Raw genomic sequence first — 23,338 nt, forward strand, 5'->3', positions numbered from 1 at the left:
AGTTAGTTCTTATTTCAAGTGTACTAAGAAATTAGACCACAAATACTTGATAATATTTTGGATGTTTGCAGTGTGCTATCCAGAGTCTGGGTTGAGTTTTTACGAGGCTAACTTCTTTCTACTCTTAGGTAAAAGTTCATACTTTATGCATTATTATTATTCTGTACTGAACTTTCACTTTCAGACAAACTGTAGCCTAATATCAGCCCACATAGCTATGGTGTGTAATGTGGTTCATATGATGAGGACCTAAACCAAAAATCCTCTGAGGAAGTCAAGTGAATTTAAGAACTTCAGATATCGTTAACCTGTATCTTGGAGTAACTTCAGTTCAGACGTTTTGGTTTTAAAATACTTTGAACTGTCTTGTTGCTGAAATGTTCTATAGTTTATTTGTATGATACAAATAAACTTGATTGAATAAATGATGTTCTGTCAAACAGTGAACATGGCAAGTTTGACTGACAGAAAAGCAAAATGCAATAAAACTGTAAAACTGACAACAGAAAAACAACTCAATTAAATAAAAACAGAAAAAAACATCATTTAATATTGTAGTAATCATTATTATTTGGAGAGCATAGTGGTCTGATACATAACGGCATGTTTGCTTATGCGTCTGTAAAAATGAAACCCAGCATAGTAATTACACCTTGACCTTGTTGCAGGCCTCTCTGGTGTTGCATCTTCACCACAAACCACCAATCAGGGCCTTCCACCTCCAGCCTTGTAAACACAGAGCCACAACAGGACGCTGTGGTTTCCTAGGAGAGAACAGAAACAGCGGAACTAGCGGTGCGTCCCTCCACCATGTTTCTGTTATGGTGTACTCGGGCTAACTGTTGACTCCTGGTTCTGTTGATGAAGGGGCAACCTGTTTACCAGTTCCTGGGGTTACTCTCCAATAATGAACCTGAATGCACCACAGATGTAAACAGTGGCTGGGGCCAAATCACCTCTTGCAAACATGGAACTGGAGGCTTTGACACAAAACAGGAAGGTCCTTTTTTTTACTAATTTTAAACAAACACCACAGAAGGAACTGATTATAGCATCTTTGTTGCCAATAACACACAAAACCTAAACCAGTTAAATCAATATTGTTTTCAACAGACACATGGGTTTCTCTTGTGGAAGTAATATTTTTATAACCTTCTTTCTAAACCTTGTTTAAGAATTTGAATTTAAAATATTAAAATATCGTGTATAATCCATAAATTAGATACATTAAGTTCACAGTTGATTTTGTCAGGTGCAGGATGGTTTTGATTTATTGATTCTAGTTTCATTATCATTCTGTGTTCCCTCGTCTCTTCCTTTGATCAGATCAGCTTTGTTTCTGTTCAGTCTTTCTTACTGATTCTAATTTACTATGTTTCTGTCTGTCTTGTGTCTCATTATTCTTTGTTAGTCTTAGATTCATTTTCTTCATTTCATTTTTTTTACTCTCTCTCTCCCCTCAGCTTACAACCCGTTAGCTAATCAGCCCTGGTCTTTAGTTCCAGCATTCACCGTCACAGTGTTTAAACACAGGTCCCTCTCTCAGTCCTCGCTGGTTCCTCCTGCTTCTTCCCCAGGTCATCCTGTTGTTGTTTTTTTTTTTTCCTCTGTTTTTGTTCTGCTCTGGCTCCTTGTGTTCTCTGTGATATTTGTAAGTTTTTGTTCATCGTTTTTATTAAACGTTTATCATCTACTTGATGCCTCTGTCTCTCTGCATTTGGGTTACCATTAAAAACCAACAAACCATGACTGATTTCAAGTCAGGTTTATTTACATGTTATATTTTCAGCAGCAAGCCAGTTCAAAGTGTTTTACACCAAGAAGACATATTGCTGTAATCAATAATGAAACAGTAAACATTACATTTTGTCAAATGCCATAATCAAAATCATCAATGAGAGATACATTTTTTAATTCTTGCTCTTGGTTTATAAGAACCGTAAAACTGGCTGATGGTTTCTATCTTCCTGGTTTTAGTCAGAACTCCAGCAGCAGTGTTCTGGGTCAGCTGCGATAAATTCCAGTCCTTTTTAACTAGTTGAAATCTTTGACAAACCAGTAAATGACCCAGCCTCTAGTGATGGACTAACAGGTTTTTGTAGAGCTGTGGAGAGTCAAAACAAGTTGTTAAAGAAATATGAGAGATCATTACTGCAGCAAACAGACTCTGCAGCCTTTATGCCCACATTGTTTCTTCATCATGGGATTGTACTTAGAGGAAGCAAAGTCTCATTAGCGCTAATTATTAACCAACATGAAGCATCTAAATGGTTTGTCACTTCCTCCTCTCAGAGAAACTAGTTCTGTTTCCAAAGCCCACCAGCTCCCTGGATCCCAGAGGAAAACATCATCAGTCAAAGCCAGAACACATCACATTACTGCCTCCTTGTGGTTCTTTGTCATCTCATATGGGTTTAGTAGCTCACGTGAATCTTCTATTTGATAAATGTAATCATCTTAAATAAGCAGCGATACATAGTAGAAAATTCTTGTTTACCCTTTAAAGATAAGATTGATGGTGCAGTCAGTCTTATCTGCTCCAAAGTTTAAACTGTTTAGTTTGAACTTTCCTATAAATAAACTGTAACCTTTTCTATAATGTGAAGATTTTCCAGAACTTTATAGAGAAGGTTCCAGATTATATTCCTTCTACAGAAGGGTAACAGTGGAATAAACCAACAAAATTAATAGGTTACTCGAAGCATTATAATAATTTATCATTTGAAAAAAATAGGAAATTTACATCAACCATTTATTTCAATATATTTTAAAGCTACAGTTCGATCACCATTTCTACTGTAGTGCTAAAACAACATCAAAGTTTTAACTGCTGGTTGCACTAAGTTTTATTTCAGGCTACTGCTTATAAGTTGAAATTTAAAGGGGTGGTATTATGTGTATTGCAGTCACACAGTTATCATTGTAAAACTGACTTTATGAGACCATTAACTGGTCGTCAGATCCTCAGTTAGCAACCGACAGAAACATTTGATTTGAGCAAACCAAGTTTAACCAACGCCAACAAGGGAAGGCTGAGCCAATCAGCAGCTTTCATACCGCAACGCACTGTCTGGCACAACGTTGTGAAAACATGACTTTGGAAGATGAAATGATGAGAGACAGATTCACTCTCGTAGTGGAAGACAAAAAAATGTTACAACAATTACAAATGGAACCCAAACGACGCAGACAGCGCTTACCGAAAACTCACCTGACAAAGTGAGATTGAAAAGAAGCAACCAGAGATGCTAAACACTGACCATGGGGACAGACATGGGGGTGCATGTCCTGGACATCTAACAACAACCACACAAACTAACCGCTGCACAAAAACCACTAGACAAAAAGAACATGAAGATGTGGAGGCATCAAAAGGGCATTGTCTGCAACAATGCTCAGCGGAGGAGGCTGCATGGCATTACTGGAATAAAACGGGACAGTTTGTCATAAATAAAAAGCTGCATAAAGTCACTCACTACTGCAACAGACTCCAACAACAAAGAGGCAGGAGAGGACAGTTCATGGGTGACAGACATAAATGTTGAATCTAACTCAGTTAAACACATCAGAACATCTACAGGCGGCAACGATTTGGCAGATTGGATTCATGTTTCTTGATCTTGTAATATAAGGTATTGTGGGTAAAATAACTTATTTTAGTATATTTTTTAAATAACTGGATAGCATTTTATTGCTTTTGATTCATTCAGATTTCAACACGTGTTTATGAAAATGTACTTCCCAGGTGCATGCACCCATTCTCTCTAATCCAGAATTTTCATGAGTTCCTGCTTTTCACTGATGCTTCAAATATGGTCATTGGTTTTACACTATAGCAGATGAATGATACAAATTTGGAAAATGTCATTGTCATTGCCATGTCCTTAAAAAAAGAGAAAAATGTTTTGAGAAAAATGACAGAGAGTCATGGTTATTGTCTGGTCTATAAAGTGGTTTTGTCAGTATTTTACTGGACACTGTTTTCAGATCATCACTGACCTCAGTGGCTGCAAAGCCTGTGGACATTACCGCATCTGTCCAGCAGGTGGCTCAAGGTCAAACTATTGACCTCTCGTTCCTGAACACAGTCACTGATTACCTTAGACAGGCCCAGAACAACGATCCATGTTAAAAACTGTTTTGGAATGGCTGCTCACAAGTAACAGGCCTCACTTTGCACAATAAAGAAGTGATTCTCTGAGCAGAGGAACGTTTGGAGGGAGTTTCCAAAACTCGTTGTTGGTGACTCTCGTCTCTGTCAGCAGGTGATCCTGTTATACAGACTTTCCCAAGTGATCTAAAAAAGGAACTGCATGGCCATTCTGTTGCTGGACATTCTGATGCAGTAAAGACAATGAACTGAAGACAAGACCTGACTATAATAGTCCTCAGGCCAGATGCTACTGGCCATACATGTCTCCAGATATAACTGAATGGTGTTTACAATATGGTGTGTGCACCTGATGGTTCTGATACCTGACTACCCACGATGGGCTCCATTTCCAGGGACTCCTCAGACTGTTTAACACCAGGCTCTGGTTTAACACCAGGCCCCGACAGAACATGAATTCCCTGAATGGATCTTAGAAACTTGTGTCCAATTTTTTTTTTTTTTTTAATTTTTACAGGATATAAGTTAGTGATTCTTGAGAATAGGGTTGCAACATTTTTTTAAAAATTACATTTTTAATCAACCTGACCCAGAACTTTGTCATCACCATCTGACAAAAATAAATATAAAATTATTTTTAAAATATCCTATTAGTGATATCCTTATTTGTATAGCACATTTCAGCAGCAAGGCATTTCAAAGTGCTTTACATAATTAAAATAAAAACAGCGTGTGAGAAAGAGATTTAAAAAACATAATTAAAACGTAAAGAGTGAGAAAGAGAAATAAAAAGCTGTAGAACTTTAGTTGAGATGCCATCAACTGGAACTCCAACCCTTTGGACTTTAGTCAAAACGCCGTTTGACTAAACAACAAACAACAAAAACACACTACATGTACAGGTAAGCTCTTCAACATCTTTATTTGGCAAAAATTAAATAGCATTTAAAGCATCTGGGATAAAAACAATGAGGTGGGAATATAGCAGGCAGTGCTTTTTGTTTTCCTCATTTACAGCAATTTGAATCCAGCAATAAACACATTCAAATGCATGACTGCCTCTGTGATCAAACATGGATGACACAAAAAGTGGAGGCATGATGAGAACCAGGAGAACAGAGGTCAGCATAAAATCCATTGATCATGTTAACATTGTGTATATTATATTCAATCAGGAAAAAACTAATGACTTTCCCTTTGTGGCCTCAGGGCCGTGTAGGCATTGGTTTTATCATCAAAAATAAAGGTATTTTGAATTTAAAGCAGATTTACTGTAGACAGGTTTAAATGTATTCTTTTTTTCCCCCTTAATATGGGAAAAAAAAACAAGAACAAAAAAAAAAACAGGTAGTAATTATTTATGGGCAACAATGTAAAAGAATGCAGAACTGTTTTCAAGTTTATCATCTTCAGAGTGGCAACAGCATGTGAGCCTCATCTGCAGACAGACCAATCAGAATGAAGGAGGGTAGGACGTCATTTATTGGCAAAGTTCAATAAGCACCAATGGAAACAAGGTCAGGGGAACAAAAATAGTTCGTTTTGCATAGAACATGTCATTCAACTGGTTCTAAACAAGGGAAAATAATACAACTACAGAAGTTCATCATCTACAGCTTTTCATCGTCATGACAACAGATCAGGTCAGAGCTGATCTGTTCAGGCACTGCTTCAGTTCATTATGGAGAATTTAAGGCAACAAAGAATCACCTGTGATTATGATTCAGTCCAGGACCCACACCCTGCATCTCTCTGTCCTCATCTTCCAGGGGACAGGAGGTCAGTTGTTCCCGCTGACCTCTAAGGGGACAGGAGGTCAGTTGTTCCCGCTGACCTCTAAGGGGACAGGAGGTCAGTTGTTCCCGCTGACCTCTAAGGGGACAGGCGGTCACTCGTTCCCGCTGTCCTCTGTGTTGACCTCTTCCTCGCCCCCCTGCCGGTTTGAGTAACTCTCCGGATAGTTCACGATGTGTCTGTTGGCCTGCATGATGTACTGCTGCTGTTTGAAATACACTTTCAGTACGCCTTTGATCAGCACGAACGCAATGCCCCCCTGTGGAGACAGATGGCAGGACATATAGAAAACACAAACCTTGAGAGAAAAATTGATATGAGGGCTGAAACACAACCAGGTGTAAGGGCCATACTGAGAAAAAATAAAATTACAAGTATAAGGTCATAATATCATGAGAATAAAGTTGGAGTAATGGCAACAAAGTCAATATTACAAGAACAAAGTTGTACAAGAATAAAGTAACCAATCTGACTGAGGTTGAATTAATTTGCAAAGATGGCAAATTGAAACATTTTTAATGTCTAGATGTTCTAAAAAATTTTTTATTCTTTTTTACTCTTTTCAAATTCCCATTTTTACTTCTAAATTTTTTCTGAATTCCATTTTAACCATACCGATTAACCCACAAAGTGGGTAATAATGGTGTAAATGACAAATATTTAACAAATCAATATCCAGAAGTCAACATTTACTTCTGCTCTGTTTCACAAATGAAGCAACCAGCTGTGGTTCAGTAGAACATTGCTGACTGGCTGCAGCTAACTACCTTCATCTCTGTTTAGTAGTCTTATCTTCGTCCCTCCTGTCAACCATGTGCTGACAAAACATACTGAATTTTTCTCCTGTTTCATAAAACTTGCTAACCCTGAACCTTGTGCTAGACTTTGAATTATTTTTAACAGTGTTTTAGAGAGGTTTCTTTTCCATGGCTGGCTGGTTTATTCTCTCTGTGTGGAGAGCAGAGCTGCTCCTCACCGGGTAACAGCGAGTACAGGAGAATAAACCAAAACGACAGAAATTACTGCATGTCCTTCCCTTCTTGCAAATATCAGCTAATTCTGTAAAATTCTGCATTTTATTGTGGATTTCATTTTGTTTATTAAATTCCGCAATTCCATCCTTGCACCAACATCCCATGCTGCATTAAGATGAAACGCAATGCACTGGGAATTCCCCAGCTTCCAGGCAGACTCACCAGTATGGTGCGCTGCAGGTTGGAGGTAACCCGTCTGAACAGCAGCTGTCCCACTAGACTGGCTATGGAGGGAAAGATGAGCGCCCCACACAGAGTCCTGGACACAGACAGGTGGTCTCCAGCGCCAGGCCCCTCGGCACGCAGGGGCGGCAGATAACCACCACCCCCTGACGAGAAGCGCACACGCACACTATGTTAACTGAGAATGTGCTGTTAAAGAGCTAACCAGTAGAACTGAGGCTCCCACTGAGTGAAATGCCATTTAGGAAGCTGCTATTGAATCAAAGAATGATTTTAAAAGGGGAAGTATTATGTAAAATATGTTTTTTTAGCTTTACATCATGTTAGAATTTTATTCCTTGTTCACAAATACACCAAGAGTGTTGCATTAATTCTTTCACACATGTTTGACAAATCTTTGAATCTCAAAGCTGCAGCTTCCAAGCTTCTGCCTCACAGAGCAGAAAGCAGTCCTCACCCACTCAGCTCCTTCAGACTAGCCAGCAGCAAGTAGCAAACACCTGGTGGAACTGTGGATCTGCTAGTTCATTATAGAAGCTACCTCTCAGAGCACTGCTGTTAAAAATGATGTTAAAGGGTTAATAGAGGAGCCATGTTGTGAGTTTCAGAAAGAGCAGAGCCCGATTTCAAGGCATTACATTGCAAATTATAATTTATTTTATGTCATTTTCTGGCATTTTCTAACAACTGAAGGTAGCAATTACTTGATTATGCTATAAAATGACACTATATGCCTGGAAAATACATAATACTGCCCTTTAAGTAGGACCTACAAAACAAAGCCAGGATCAGTATGTCACAGGGGGCTGAGTGAGGAAGATGTGTTACACACCTGATGAAGGGCCGTGTTTATAGGAGTATCTCAGCCACAGCCTCACTAAGTAATCCTCCCAGCGGATCATCTTCCCCAGGACCAGCAGAACGGGGATGGTCGGCAGGCCCATGAGCAGAAACAGAGGGTCAGCCCGCTCCATCACAAACAGACCCTTCTTATGCCCCACCACCTGCAGGGGGAGCCAGAAAGGTAAGGCTACTGCAGAAGGTGACGGCTCAGTGGTTCCTCCATGCACCTGACAGCACCTGCATGACGGTCACGGCTCCGTAGGTGACTGCTGACCAGTACACCGTCCCAACAACCACTCCGACTGCAGCGAAGGGGCTGGCACGGGACAGGGCTCTGTCCGCCTGCTGCAGGAAGTACACCAGCGGGCCTGGGGGACCAGAACAGAACCGGATCAGTCACGTCAGCACGACACAAAGGATAAATTGTTGTCTTCTCTTACTTTCATGTCGGTGTCTAAAAACTGAGAAATGTGCATCATAGCTGAGTGATTTGAACAACAGTCATTTACATGTAGGGTTATGGCCAACGTCAGAATTATTCTGAATAATCGTCAGAATAATTCTGACGATTATTCTGAGAAAAAAAATTAGCACATTCTGCAGATTTTTCATTTAACCCAGAGGTGTAGAATGTGTGGCGGGGGGCCAACTGCTGTCTTTGGACAGATTTATTTTTACCATTTTGGCTTAATTACGTCTCTAAATGTGTTGTTAACTGGAGTCTGTACTCCAGTTAGCAATTATTCAATTACTAAATTAGTTGACGATTATTTCAATAATCAATTCATCAAGATTAAGCTAATCTTTTCAACACTAGTTTTACATAATAATGAGTCAAACAGAATGAATAATTTTTTAAAATAAAGTGTGAGAGATACAAATTCTAGAACTTTCTTCAGCTCTTGTAGTTGCATTTCTCTGCCTGTAGGGGGCTAGAGGAAACAGCTGGGCTGCTTAGAGTAAAGCTCTGCTAGGCCTGCATATAGTTTCTGACTCTCTTTAGATAAAAGCCACAAGAGAGAATCCTGGTACGTGGTACGGTCCAGTCAAAGGTTGCTCCAGTCCTCACCCATCTTGGGGAAAATGATGCAGTACTCGGTGCCACACTGCGGACAGTTAACGGCGGCGCCGCCGTTTCCTTTCTGTTTCTCGTCCAGCCAACGCTGCAGACACGACTGGTGGATCCATTTGGTGCAGCCTTTACACCTGCAGGGGCTCACCCACTCTGCACCACGGTCGTCCCGCTCAGTGGCGAAACACACCCAGCAATGTCTACAAACACACACACACACACACACACACACACACACACACACAACAAAGTTTCATATAGAGGTCAGCTGTGTTCAAAGGATTGTAGGGAGAACATTTGTAAATTTATAAGCATGATAAACACATTAAGCTGAGTGCAACCTGAACATGAGCTGACCAACTGAAGATGAAAGAAAAAAACTAATTCTCCATGTGGGCATTTTAACACACAAAGTCAGATCAATACCCATTAAATACTTTGGAAATATCCCACAAAGATTCTTAAAACTACTGAGAAAGTATAAAAAAATATTTTACATATCTGACAACATTTTAACTACCCACTGACAACATTTATATTTCAGAGTATGTGTACGTATTAGTACAATAATTTAGTCATGGATAATCCGTTTACAGCTAATAAAGAGGCAGTATTATTATTATGCATTTTCCAGGCCCATAGTGCCAATTATACAACAATCAGGCAAATATGTTACCTTCAGTTGTAATAAAAATGCCGTTTATGTTAAACGTTACTTAAAAGAAATTTCACTTTGCAATTTAACACTTTGAGATTGGGCCTCTGTCTCTTTAAGAAGCTCCTGCGCTTTCACACAATCCGCCTTCAGCAATGTTATGTTTCTCCTTTACAAGCGTTCATAGGACCATGGGAAAAATAAAAAATAAAAAAAATCACAGAATCACTCCAAATATGGATTTTAATGAGGAAATAACATTATATAAAGCTCACATAATACTCCCTTTTAAAGTGTCAAGAGTCTTTCAACTGCTTTACGTAACTAAAAAATACATCAACAATGTTCAAATATTCACTTAGAAAATATTATAAATAATCAAAAATATGCTAAGAGAGAATGGCTGATCAGTTTGGAGGAAATTGATTAAAAGGCAGGGATGTGCACAAGATAAAGAAGTGGTATATGCATTTTCAAGATACAAGTAAAACAACTTTCTCAAAGTGGGATGATAAAATTTAACATCAGAAATGATTTAGATAAACTAGAAGTCTGTAGATATATAATGTATTGTGAGGGTTTGCTCAGATTTTACAAAATATTCAAATGAAGAATGAAAAGGAACATTACTTCTCAGACTGCTCCTCTGTCAGGGCCATGACGTTACTGAACAGGTTCTGATGGACCCATCTGACTCCAGCAAGAACCTGGGAAACAAAAGTGGAACAACTTCCACTAGCTGTTCAACTTAAAGCTGTTCCACTAGCTTTAAGTTGATCTTAAAGCTAGTGGAACAGAGCAGGTCAGATTTTTAGATTTAAATTTACTGCATAAAATGTATCTTTTCTTCATGAAGGAAAGAAAAGATTAAAATCAACATTAGTGACAGACAATAGCTGAATTATCTCAGTCGCTGGGAATGGTAATTCTGGTTCTTCCACACACAGTAATCTGAACGTCAAAATCTGAAATATTGCTCCAAAAATAACTTGTAATTTATTTTTATAGTCTCCTTTCGTTTGTATTGTTTTTTTTTATTCTGTTTGTTGAAGCAGATTGTAATTTTCATCTCGAAACGTGCTAAATAAATAAAGTTTTACATCCGTACTTTGGAGCATTGGCATTTGTTGTGCTTTCTACAGCATAAAAAGTTCTCAGATCTTGCTATGATTTAACCAGTCTGTCACCAACATAGGATCATTTCTCGAAGGTTTAACCATTTCAAGTCTTTTAAATTTTGATTTCGAGTTAATCAAAGGTACTCCAGAATTCCTAGAAACAGTGAACAGCCCTTTTTAATCAAGTGACAGATCGGAAGCTAACTTCAGCGCTGTCATGCTACAGCTAATAATGTTAGCAACGTAGGCTACTACAACTTTACCCAATTATAATTAACAAACCGCGAACGTCACAAGGAGAGAATACAGTAAACAAATATCTCTAAAAATGACCCATCGAACCATTTTTGCGACAATGTTAAACCGCTGCCTACCTAACATACAGAAAACCTTTCCACTGTTACAACCGACGTGATATGTTTTGCTGCTTCTCTGGTTTCACCTTTAGCTGCTGCCTGATTGGTCATGGGTATGTGACGTCTGTTGATGCGTTCACGTTAGTTATAAAACGTAGAAAAAATTGGCGTAAAGAGTAGCGTCATAATCTATTTGCAGAGGCGAATTTAGTGTGGACCTAGTGAAGGAGTCAAGACGTGTTTTGACTCCTTAGCTATTTTACAGCCAAATTTTACCTAAAACCTAGTTGCCTGCAATTGATCCTGAAAATTTCGAAAACATCTTTGATTTGTCTCAAGAGTAAGTTAACTTAATTCAAAGGAGTTCAAGTTTTCTCGTTGTTTTGGTCTAAGTACAGATAATATTTTGTGATGATGAGTTATAACCACCTATTTCCAAAAAATATTTTATTTTTAATTTCCCGTTTTTGAGGGAATGAAGATATTTCGAATATCTTAATTGAGAACGAAGAGGAAAGAAAGTCAAATTTGAAGGCAAAAAGTTGGTAAATAAAGCTAATTCTGATTTACTATGGAAAAAAAACTTTCACTAAAAAGCTGGGTTTCAGATGGCTTTATTCCTATCAACTTCACTTCACACAACTTTGCTTCTTGCATTTAAAAACTTATGTCCTTCAGTGTCTGCAACAAAATGCTGCAGACCTTTGGTAAGTCTGATGTGGAGTGTAATATTTTCATCAGCATAATTAGAGCCAATAACTTAATCAGGCTGAACAACCTGATAAAGAAGGCTGGTTCTTGATTTTATTTTTCATAAAATCAAGAACATTATAGACAATCCAGGGGATCATCTTACTGACACACAATCACAGAATATTTTCAGTCAGAGGCTTATTCAGGACCGCTGTTACTCAGACCCATTAGCATCTCCAACAATTCAAGAAGATTCAATAATATGAGTTACAACAACATTTGATTTCCTTTTGGGAATAAAATAAAAATCTGGATTCAATTGGAACATATAAGATGTAAAAAAGTCCCTGTTCACTAACTTTCCTCATTCACGTTCCTATCCACAAGTACATTTTCACCTAGAATGAACACAATCGATACCTAAAAAGACTCTTCGACTATACAGTTATTTTATTATGCTTTTTAAACATACGCATACATATTACCATGCATTTTACAAAAAAAACTAGTTAAACAACAAAAAAACATACAGGGCAGGGGGTCTTATTCCATCATTCCACTGGCTCAAAAAAAGCCACTGCTCCGCTGATGGACAGCCGTCGAATTAAGCATTGTTATTGGCTACATTTGCTGTCAGTCAAAGGCTTTCGCCAACCTGATTGGCTGTCTTCACGGTCAGTCACGCTGACGCCGTGGTGTTGCATTTGTTGTTGTGGGGAAGCAGCAGGCAGAAACAGCGGCGGCGGTGGTGGACTGCACAGTGACAGGGCGTTATTTTTTACATGCTTACAACACTAAACGAAGACGGTGACACTCGCGGATCGCTAGGAACGTGTCTGAAAAACCCTGTCCGTCATGGAGTCCTATGACATTTTAGCTAACCAGCCGGTGGTTATTGATAATGTAAGTATGATGATGTCATTCATCCACACCCAAACCAAGGCCGCTTGGTAATGGCCGTTAGCCTACATTACCTTTGTGTTACAGCTGCGAATATACAGGGGAAAATCCACGGGCGGACGTTTTTCCTGAGCACCAGTTCCATTCACAACTTCCCAATGTTCCTATGGGAATGCTACCAGTAGAAGCTTCAGTTAAGAATAACTGGAGATTCATGTAGCAGCGACGGGAGCTAAAGCTGCTAACCGGTTAGCTGTAGCGGTGTGTACTATTATCGCGTTAGACTCATTGTAAAAGGCTTCATTCAGCTCTGCAAGACACAGGAACATATGAATAACTTAATGAGGAACTCAGTGATCCAGAGGTTTCAACGGTAGCTAAAAGCTAACACTGTTTTAGGAAACACCCTGTGTGCACATATTAGACCAACAATAGTCAGATTTTACTGGGTGGGAATGAAAATGAGACATTTCATCAAACCCTTAGGCGTTTTCTTTTAACAGTATTGGAATATTAAAGATTTCATAGAAAATATTCTTCAAAACAATAAAAGTTTATTATCCAGACTTTTTACTCATACATCTGTGAAGACTGGAACGTTTCTAATAGTGTGTCAGGACTCTGCTGCAGTGCATGGTCCTGCCGTTTCCCGACCAGGAACAGGGAACAGGGGCATCCTGAGGACACGCTGCGTTTAGGATAATTAGGACCTGATTCCATACTGTCATCCAGTCAGAAGCAGATGTGTTTGATTCAGCATCAGACAGTATTTCTGAATGCTAGAGTTACCTGTACAGAGCTGGACCCAGACAACAATGCTCACACACTGAGACTGTTGAGATGATTTACTTCATAAGCCCAGTTCAACCTCCTTGATCAGTAGTAGCATATAATTGCCAAAATTATTTTCTTTTCAAAGCAGTTGTTAATTTATCAGTCATTTTATTGATGTATAGCCTGTACTTTTATTTGTATTTTTTTGGTAACCAGCTGCCTTTTTTGGAGAACTTATTTAATAGTCACTGTCTTTTGTTTTACACTTTGCTGCAGAATCGTTTTACTCCTAACAGACTGCATGTTTTACATTTTAGTTTAGAGACATAAGAAGATGATCATTTATACTTGGTTTATCTCAAATCACAAACGAGTCCAACTGAAGCAGTCGGTAAAGGACAAAGTGTTTCCTGTAAAGCTCAGTGTTTCTTCAGGCTGAGTGTGTGACTGTTGGTGGCTGAGTCTCATGATCTCTCTCTTTCTGAAGCGTAGAGGAGTGCAGAACTGTGGTGAAATATCCCTTTTCTTTTCTTTAGGGGTCGGGGGTCATCAAGGCTGGTTTTGCTGGTGACCAGATCCCCAAATACTGCTTCCCTAACTAGTAAGTGTCCTCCTGTGGATCTCCTCACAGATTTAGTTTCCAGAGTTGAGCTTCAACATGGTGTTGTATGTTCAGCTGGCAGATTTGGGCATGTGGCTGTAGAATCACACCACCAACTTATTTTGTAATTTAGTGTGCTCTCAGGCCTTTTTGTATCTGGTTGGCATGCACAGTATTTTTAATAGCGTTGCTGTGTGTGTTCAGTGTGGGACGTCCCAAGCATGTGCGCGTGATGGCTGGAGCCTTGGAGGGAGATCTGTTCATCGGACCCAAGGCAGAGGTACGGCACACGGGGCAGGAACGACGGGAACCAGCAGAGAAAAAGAAATCTGGAGTGTGGAGAGATTCAGTATTTCCAGACTGTGTTCCATATCCACTGTCTAAACATCGTCTATCCATCTGTCTGCTCTTCCTGTCTTTTCATCTTTTCCTTTCTTTCTTGCTGACTTTCTGCCTTTCTTTCTTTTCTTCTATCTTTATCTTTTTCCCCCTTCTTTTACTATTCTGTTGTCTAAACATTGTGTCCATCCATCTGCTTTTTCTTTTTCATCCCTCTCTTTTTTCCTTCTCTTTCCTTCATTTGTTCTTTTATTCTTCATTTCTTTCCTTCTTTCTGCCTTTCTTTCTTTCTCATGTTGTTTTTCTTCCTTTTTTTGGAGAGCTCTTTTGGTAACACTTTATTTGAAGGGGTGTGGCTAAGACTGACACACCACCTGTCATGAACATGAATATTTATGACTGTTATCATAAAGTGTCATTTGGCAAATAGTGTCATGTTTAATGTAAAGTTGTATTTAAAGTTGCATTAAAAGTCCATTAAAGTGGCCAACTTTACAGTATTCGGTAAGTAATAACACGTTTAATGTAAAGTTGTACTAAAACTTCCATTAAAAGTGCGTTAAAGGAGTCAGCTTTGCAAAAATGAAGACTGTTTGGTTCATCCCGTCACCTGTGTGTGTGTGTGTGTGTGTGTGTGTGTGTGTGTGTGTGTGTGTGTGTGTCCCTCTTGATGCGTCAGGAGCACAGGGGTCTGCTGTCGGTGCGCTACCCGATGGAGCATGGGATAGTGAACGACTGGAACGACATGGAGAGGATCTGGCAGTACGTTTACTCCAAGGAGCAGCTGCAGACCTTCTCAGAGGAGGTGAGCTTCACTCTGGGGTGTGTGTGTTTTCACACAGCGTGCTTCCTGAGCAGCAGCTGATCCTGTTGTGTTTGGATTGTTTGCCAGCATCCTGTGCTGCTGACTGAGGCTCCTCTAAACCCCAGTAAGAACAGAGAGAAGGCCGCAGAGATCTTCTTTGAGACCTTCAACGTTCCTGCTCTCTTCATCTCCATGCAGGCCGTGTTGAGCTTGTAAGAACTGCTGCGTCTCCAGTGGAGTATTGTGGCCAGAATAAGAGATTATTTATTTATTTACTTATTTATTTTAAATGATCAGAATAAAGTTATAAAAATTAATAGAATAAAACACGATATTACCAGAGGAAAGTTGTAAAATTACTGGAAAAAAGTGGATTTACTGGCAGCAGGTGTTTGATGGTTATCCAGATCTGACGTGACTGGCTCATCTGGTTCGTGGTTCTTCCTTCTAAATGGACTCAGTCGTTTCCAGTCACTTCCGAGTCCTGAAGTTTAAGTTCACAAGATGCTCAACATTTCTCATTTTAGTTTTTTTTTCTCTCTCGTGTGGCAGGGATCATAAAATTACTACTTCATTCTATCAATATTACAACTTTTTTCTAGTAATATTACTTTATTCTTGTATCATAGTAATTTTTGTGCCATATTATGACTTTTGTTTTTGTATCATTTCAATTTATTTTTTCTCATATTTTTATTAACATAATGGTATGACTTTTTTTCTGATATTATTATGACTATCATTATAACTTTATTCTTATTATATGACTACTTTATTCTCATATTACAGCATTTTATTGTACGACTTGTATTATTTCATTTTTGTATGACTTTTTTTTCTTGCAATTTTTTTTTCTTAGCCTGGCTGTAATAATCCCTCCTGATAAATTTGTGTTTTGACTTTTAAAGTTCTCATCCATACAGTTGATGTACAGTGGATGGTGATTTATCAGTTTAGCCATATACAGTCAGCTGGGGCACTGATACTAATACTTGTCTGTTTGCAACCAGAATGTCATATCCAATCTTTTTTATCTTTATTTTTGAAGGAAGTAGAAGCTTGACAGAATAAATTTACTTTAGCATAAAAGTTACTGAACTTTTATGCTAAATCTTTACATCTTAACTGTTAATAGGTTTAGATCCTCAGACTGTGAGGTCCAAGGTTCCCTGTCCTTTAATTTAATGTAACATTTACCTGCCATACTCAGCCCTGCATGTAGAGGGCAGTGTAACCAGCTGCTGTCTGTCCTGACAGATTCACATTGTATCCGTGTTTAATGCCGTAGATATGCCACCGGCCGCACCACTGGGGTGGTGTTGGACTCTGGTGACGGTGTGACCCATGTGGTGCCCATCTACGAGGGCTTCGCCATCCCACACTCAATCATGCGTGTGGACATCGCTGGCAGAGACGTCTCCCGATACCTCCGTCTGCTGCTGCGCAAGGAAGGCTACAACTTCAACACATCAGCTGAGTTCGAGGTGGTGCGCACCATAAAAGAGGTGGGGGACGGCTGCCGAGACGCTCCGTTACACAAACACTTCTCCTCTAGGCTGAAAAAGCATCTAATCTGGTGTTTCTCCTGCTGCTCAGAGAGCCTGCTACCTGTCCCTGAACCCGCAGAAGGATGAGACTTTAGAAACGGAGAAGGCTCAGTATGTCCTTCCTGATGGAAGCACTTTAAATGTAAGTCCAGCAGACTCTGTGATGGTTCTGAGGGATGTTGAAGGAGCGGTTCTGAAATCAGCCGTCCCGTCCTCAGATCGGACCGGCCAGATTCCGGGCCCCAGAGCTGCTGTTCAGACCCGACCTGATCGGAGACGAGAGCTCGGGAATCCATGAGGTCCTGGCCTACGCCATCCAGAAGTCTGACATGGACCTGCGGCGCACGCTCTTTTCCACCATCGTACTATGCGGCGGGTCAACACTGATCAAAGGTTAGTAAAGCTCTCATTATCACTGAGAAAACAAACATGGAAGCACATGTACATTAATGCTGCACAATATATCATACTTATATGATAAAATCCACAGATCTACTGGCTTTTGAACAAAGACATTGTGAGACTGAGTTTCTACCAAACTTCTGGACTGTTGTCTGATTCACTGGCTCTGTGGCTCTTCTCAGGGTTTGGAGAGAGGCTACTAACTGAGGTCAAAAAACTCGCACCAAAAGACGTGAAGATCAAGGTAGGTCCACCTCCTGCTGTCCTGAATGAGCTCATCCTTCATTCTCTTTGCTGAAACACCAAGCTGCCCCTAAATGGGTCATGCATTGAGTAAAGCAGCAGCTCTGTCTTGAAAAGACTCCTCCAGACCAGATGGGGGCAGAGGACCCACAAATTGTACTCATGTAAGAGTAGCAGTACTTCAACATATTTTTACTCAAGTAAAAGTAGAAAGTAGCCGTCCAAGAAACGAGTCAAGGAAGAGTAAAAAAGCATTTAGTAAAAACTCAGCTCAAAAATACTGAGTAACTGATCAAATTATTTAATATTTTAAAATGACATCATCAGATGGTCCAAAATATAAGTGGAAATGTTGGTATTTTAAGAAAATGACAATAATTCATACAAGTAACCAAATGTAACAAAAGTAAACCTTGAACAGAAACTGCAGGTCTGTGTTTGTGTCTGCTGAATTTTATTTTAACATGTTTGTTCTTCATTTAGTGGGTGGAGACTCCAGAAATTTTTCTTTAGTAATAGTAGTGATAATAATAAAATTACTCAAGTAAAAGTAAAAAGTACAATGTAGTAAAAATACTCCTAAAAGTGGACTTCTTCTTTTTTCTTTCAAAAACAGTTACTCAAGTAAATGTAATTGAGTAAATGTAACTAGTTACTGTCCAACTCTGCTTCAGACTGTTGTTATTGATGTATGTTACATCATGGAGTAACTGAATGACTCCCAGCTCTATACAGGCTGTTTCCTCCCTGGGAGAGAATGAGATCGTTCAGTGTAGATGTAGAGAGCATCTGACTCAGAGAGGGAACAAAAACCCCAAAATGACCAGTATGTCCTTCTGAATCAAAGCAGGATTTGTGAGAGCCAACAGGAAGTTGGTTGTTCCTCATTATCCATACCAGGCCACTTAACTAACCGGGTCCAGTGGAAATGTGAATTTTATTTCTGTTTTTTTTTGTTGTTGTTTTTTACCTTCTGATTGTTTTTTCTTCTTCTGCCTTGTAGATCTCCGCTCCCCAGGAACGGCTGTACTCCACATGGATCGGGTAAGACCTCTGACGTTATTGCATCCCTAACCCTTCCCAGATTAATGGGCAGAAATGAATCTGCCCATTAATCTCGGGCCATATGAAATCCATTTTATTATTGTCCAAATTCCGTTTTTTTTCTTTTCTTTTTTTTTTTACACTTTTTCCTTTTCAATTTTTGTTAATTTCTTTTTTATTTATTTATTTATTTTTTCATTTTAACCATGTCTATTAACCTAAAAAGTGGGTAGTAATGATGAAGTCAACATTTACTTCTGCTCTGTTTCACAAATGAAGCAACCAGCTGTGGTTCAGTAGAACATTGCTGACTGGCTGCAGCTAACTACCTTCATCTCTGTTTAGTAGTCTTATCTTCGTCCCTCCTGTCAACCATGTGCTGACAAAACATACTGAATTTTTCTCCTGTTTCATAAAACTCACTGACCCTGAACCTTGTGCTAGGCTTTGACTTATTTATTTTTTTGGGATGTCATCGGTGTTTCAGAGTTTTTTTCCATGGCTGGCTGGTTTATTCTGTCTGTGTGGAGAGCAGAGCTGCTCCTCACCGGGTAACAGAGAGTACAGGAGAATAAACCAAGACACTACAGAAACTGCTGAATGTCCTTCCCTTCTGACAGATATCAGCTAATTGTGTAAAATTCACTCTAAAGCTGGAAAATCACACTAAAGCTCAATCTCCTGCTTTTCTTAAAGTGCTTGCACCGATTCCCTCTGTGGGACAATAATGGCTATTTCTATTCTATTCCTCTAAATGCTATTTAGATGGCTGCTACTTTCTTGAATCACAAGCTGATAGGATGGACTTTTTTCACACTGTTTTACCATTTAGCTTCATTTTGTATCAGAAATAATGACTGTTTGGAATAATTAGTGTGTATTTTAAGTCAGACCCTGGTAAAGATGGTGGATGGTTTTGTTGCTGACTCTGCCCCCCCCCCCCCCTCTCTCTCCTCTGGCAGCGGCTCCATCTTGGCATCATTGGACACCTTTAAGAAGATGTGGGTGTCCAAGCGGGAATATGAAGAAGACAGAGCGCGTGCCATCCACAGGAAGACCTTCTAGATTTGGATCGGCACCACGCGTACGCCAGCCCCTCCCCATCAGAACTGCCCTCAGAACCCCTCCCTGCCCACATTCCCTCCCCTCAATCACCCTGCAGCTGAACATCCCCTGACATCCTGCAGCAATTTGTCCATCATCCTTTCTGAACCCCGCCCCAGATCTGAACCACTGTGGGCCCCCAGAATCAAGGCTTTTGTGTATGCTGGGGGCCCCATGTTGACCCCAGGGTTGCTCCTGCTGTTGGGTGGCGGTGGCAGCACCCTCCACACTTACCAAACAGTCACACCTGGAGGGCTGTCAGGGACCCTCAAAGGACACCTCAAAGGGCGGAGGGGTCAACCCTGTGGACTCCTGTTGCAGAGTTTTCATTGAAGTATTGGGGTGCTCTCTTGCCTCCGCAGCCCTGTGAGGTGTAAGATATCATCAAATCTAAATCAACTTAAATATTATTTACTGTTGAAGTTTCCATTCCAGACCGAAGATTAATTTTTTTTTTATTTGTCTGTTTGTTTAGACTTTTTCTCTCTGACAGTTAGCTTTTACACAGCAAACATCTGAAATACTGCAGCAGCGCTTTATCATTTTATATATATATATACAGTTGTAGTCAGTTAAAGATCACCACTGTATTATAGATCAGAACTGCAGTCCAAATGACTTGTTTCTGTCATTATGACATGTTTCTGTTTATGGAAAGGTTCTTATCCGAGCTGACGGATTAAAAACTTGTGGGAAATGCCTTGATTTATTTATTGCTTGTTGTTTTTTATAACCCAATTGAAAAGGTGTTTTCAGCCTGAGTGTCACATTCAGGGCTGTTCTGTTTTCTGCTAACTTGGGGAAGCTGATTTTTGTGGCTAGATAAGCACAAAGTTTATTCCGACATCATCATATTCAGTCAGATAATTATTTGGGAAAGATCTTAAGCTGGATATCAGTGCTTTTGTGAACTTGTGCATGCACCTATACTTCTAAAATCAACCCCAGGACTTAGTCAAGATGGAGATATTAGCTGGAAGCATTGATGTTTCATGTAAATGTTGGATTTAACCTTCCATCCATCTCATGTGACAATAAGAAAATGTTTGGATTTTGAATTTGTTAATCAAGCTGCAGAAACCCCAACGATTGGCTGATATTCCCTCTCCTCCACCCCTCAGTATATCCCAGTAAAACCACTGCTCCCACCATTTCCCTGAACCTACATGGCAGTGAAGGGGTCGTCCACCATCATGTCCGCCTTACTTCGGTGTGTTTGTGCCGGAGCGTCCACGTCGTCTGCTTTTGGGTGTTTTTAAAAACAAGTCAAAAGGTGGGAATTTAAAGAGGTTGTAATGTCATCAGCCTTGTGTACAGTGGAGTACTTTTTCAAAAACCACCAACCATCTGGTTACAGACTAAACATGTACAATACTGTTTACTTTTACTTTTCGTAAATTCAGTATAATAAATAAGTTAATGGCTGCTGCTTGGATGTCTCGCCATTTTTTTCTCTCTCTTTTCAGATCCTGTAGTTTCCGTCATAGTTTTTCCACACTTGATTGAACATCATTCCCTTATAGATATGACGTAAAACTATTCCTCATAAAAGTACTTCATAATTACGACTGAAAGCTGCCTAGACTGAGATGTTGCCAATGGGAACAGGTGTCAGGCAGAGACGTGCTGCTTCACCAGAGCGTCTGCACACCCTTAAAAAAGTCTTAAATTCATGTATCTAAAATTAAGGCCTTCAGATGTCTTATAAAGTAAGTTGGTCTTCAATTTGCTAACCACAGGACTTAAATTTTGTCGTGGAGGAAGTATTTGATCTTAGTATTTTTATTTTTTTGTTCACGGACGGACATCGCTGCACGTGACGACTCGACTTTGCTGTTACCCACCGAATGCTATTGCTGCCACGGAGGAAAATACATTTTTAATATCATGTTACAGAGTTACACTGTACAAATGTTATATTGTACAAACATTATTTTGTTTAAACATAATTTCATCCAGAAGGTGGCAGTAGTATGCTTTTAGTACCTGCATGAAGAAGGCTAGTACGGTGTCTGTGTGGAACGAAGTCAAAAGAGGTGGCTGAAGCGACGTGTTTCCTGGACCTCATTTCATGTGGCACGTTGAGACTTCCTGTCTGTGTTTAGGAGGGTTTTTTTTTTTTTTTTTGCGACCAGAGATTTTTTTTTCAGGTGCACTATTGAGAAATCTGGTCATATTTGTAACTAAATAGGTCGCACTCTAGAGGCCTGTGTGCAGACATCTCAAAAGGCAAGATGTCATTCAATATTAAAATAACACAGAACAGATTACCCTTTTCATATAAATGGAGACAACATTTAATTGTACGAATTTTCCCATAGGTGGCCAACCTACCAAATCTACTCACACAAGAACTCCCCATCTGACCTAATTTGAAGCTGATCTTAAAGGGAGTGTAAGTCTGAAGGCCAGTAGGTGGCAGTCTAACATCATCACTGATGAGCTGAATTGCAGTCAGTTTGTTGCCTTCACAGCAGCAGCAATAATCACCATTATAAACATAACTCCTGCTGCATCTATTCCACATCCTCCCTGAGGTTTTGGCTGCAGTTATTTCCATCTCACCCTGGAAGATGTTTTGACAGCTGCTCCCTCTGCTGCACACCTCCTGTATATTAGTAACACAATCCATTTCTTGGCGTTGGTTTTTGTACCTCAGTTCAGGATTAAAAAATGTTACTGTTCTAATGAGATTACTTTGCAAGTAGATGTCTTAACTCTGTTATTTTCACAAACTCCAGTCCATGACTGTTGGATCCTGCAGCTCCTAGTCAGGACAGAAGTTCTACGCAGTATTCCAAAACCTTAGTTATAGTGTTTCATGTACGTACTCTTTCCCAGCCACCATCGTCTATGTGGTATTATGGTATTATTCCAGTGTTTCCCAACTCTGATCCTCAAGGCTCACTGCCCCATTTTAGGTATATCCTTGCTTCAGTCCAACTGATCTCAACTGATGCCTGATGAACAGGCGTTTGCAGAATTACAATCATTTGAATCAGAAGTATTGAAGCAGGGAAACATCTAAAACATGCAGGACAGTGTGTTTGAGGACAGGGATTGGGAGAAACAAGGTATTAACCGCTTTCTCTGGATAACTTGACTGCATACTGAGGAGGCATTCAGCAATCTGATTCAGGTGTGTTGGACCAGGGACACATCTAAACATTGCAGTAAACCAGACCTCGAGGACTGGAAGTGAAGATCCCTGAGCTGTCCAACCAAACCTCCAGAACTTCAGAACTTGTGAGACACCAGACACCATTCTGTCCATCCATCCATTGCCTATACCCCGTTATTTGTACAGGGTTGCAGGGTTAGATCCCTGTATCCAGTGGTCATTGGGAGAGAGGTGGGTTACACTCTGGACAGGTCATCAGTCCACCACAGACACACAGGATAAACAATCATGCACCCACACATATACATGTTTGTGTCTCTATTGTTGCGGGTACTTTCCATTGACTTCCATTCATTTCTACAGCCTAACCCTAACCAAAACTCAATTCACTCCTAAACCTAAAACCTAAATGAAAAACATAGTTTTTCCTTGTCGGTGCATTCCAGCCTCACTTCCTTCAGACTGGCCCAGGACAGCTACTATCCAGTAGCTTCTCAACATCAGTGTGTGAGTGTGTGTGTGAATGAGGGGATGACTGACTGTTGGGTGAAGGGCTTTGGGTCCTCTGGACTTTATCAAGTGCTATACAAGTACAATCC

The 23,338-nt window shown here is 39.9% G+C and overlaps 2 protein-coding genes across 2 annotated transcripts; one reads left to right on the plus strand and one right to left on the minus strand.

Annotated features, from left to right (window-relative positions):
• Positions 1–5,016: 5,016 nt before the first annotated feature.
• On the minus strand, positions 5,017–12,904 carry marchf5l (membrane-associated ring finger (C3HC4) 5, like). Its single transcript, XM_015031809.1, is given in 8 exon segments — positions 5,017–6,164; positions 7,102–7,268; positions 7,955–8,126; positions 8,203–8,333; positions 9,035–9,237; positions 10,323–10,399; positions 12,834–12,886; positions 12,889–12,904. Coding segments are annotated over 8 exon segments (984 nt in total). The 3' UTR covers positions 5,017–5,999.
• Positions 12,558–19,641, plus strand: actr1b (actin related protein 1B). The gene is made up of 11 exons (XM_015031808.1): positions 12,558–12,762; positions 14,070–14,134; positions 14,339–14,414; positions 15,153–15,278; positions 15,366–15,490; positions 16,567–16,783; positions 16,875–16,967; positions 17,044–17,218; positions 17,410–17,471; positions 18,474–18,514; positions 19,477–19,641. Exons 1-11 carry the CDS (start codon positions 12,715–12,717, stop codon positions 19,577–19,579), a joined length of 1,131 nt encoding a protein of 376 aa, XP_014887294.1. The 5' UTR covers positions 12,558–12,714; the 3' UTR covers positions 19,580–19,641.
• The last annotated feature ends 3,697 nt before the right edge of the window (positions 19,642–23,338 follow it).

Source organism: Poecilia latipinna, unplaced genomic scaffold, assembly GCF_001443285.1.
Source record: "Poecilia latipinna isolate Pla-1442-1.1 unplaced genomic scaffold, P_latipinna-1.0 Scaffold218, whole genome shotgun sequence".
In the NCBI taxonomy this organism is placed as follows: domain Eukaryota; kingdom Metazoa; phylum Chordata; class Actinopteri; order Cyprinodontiformes; family Poeciliidae; genus Poecilia; species Poecilia latipinna.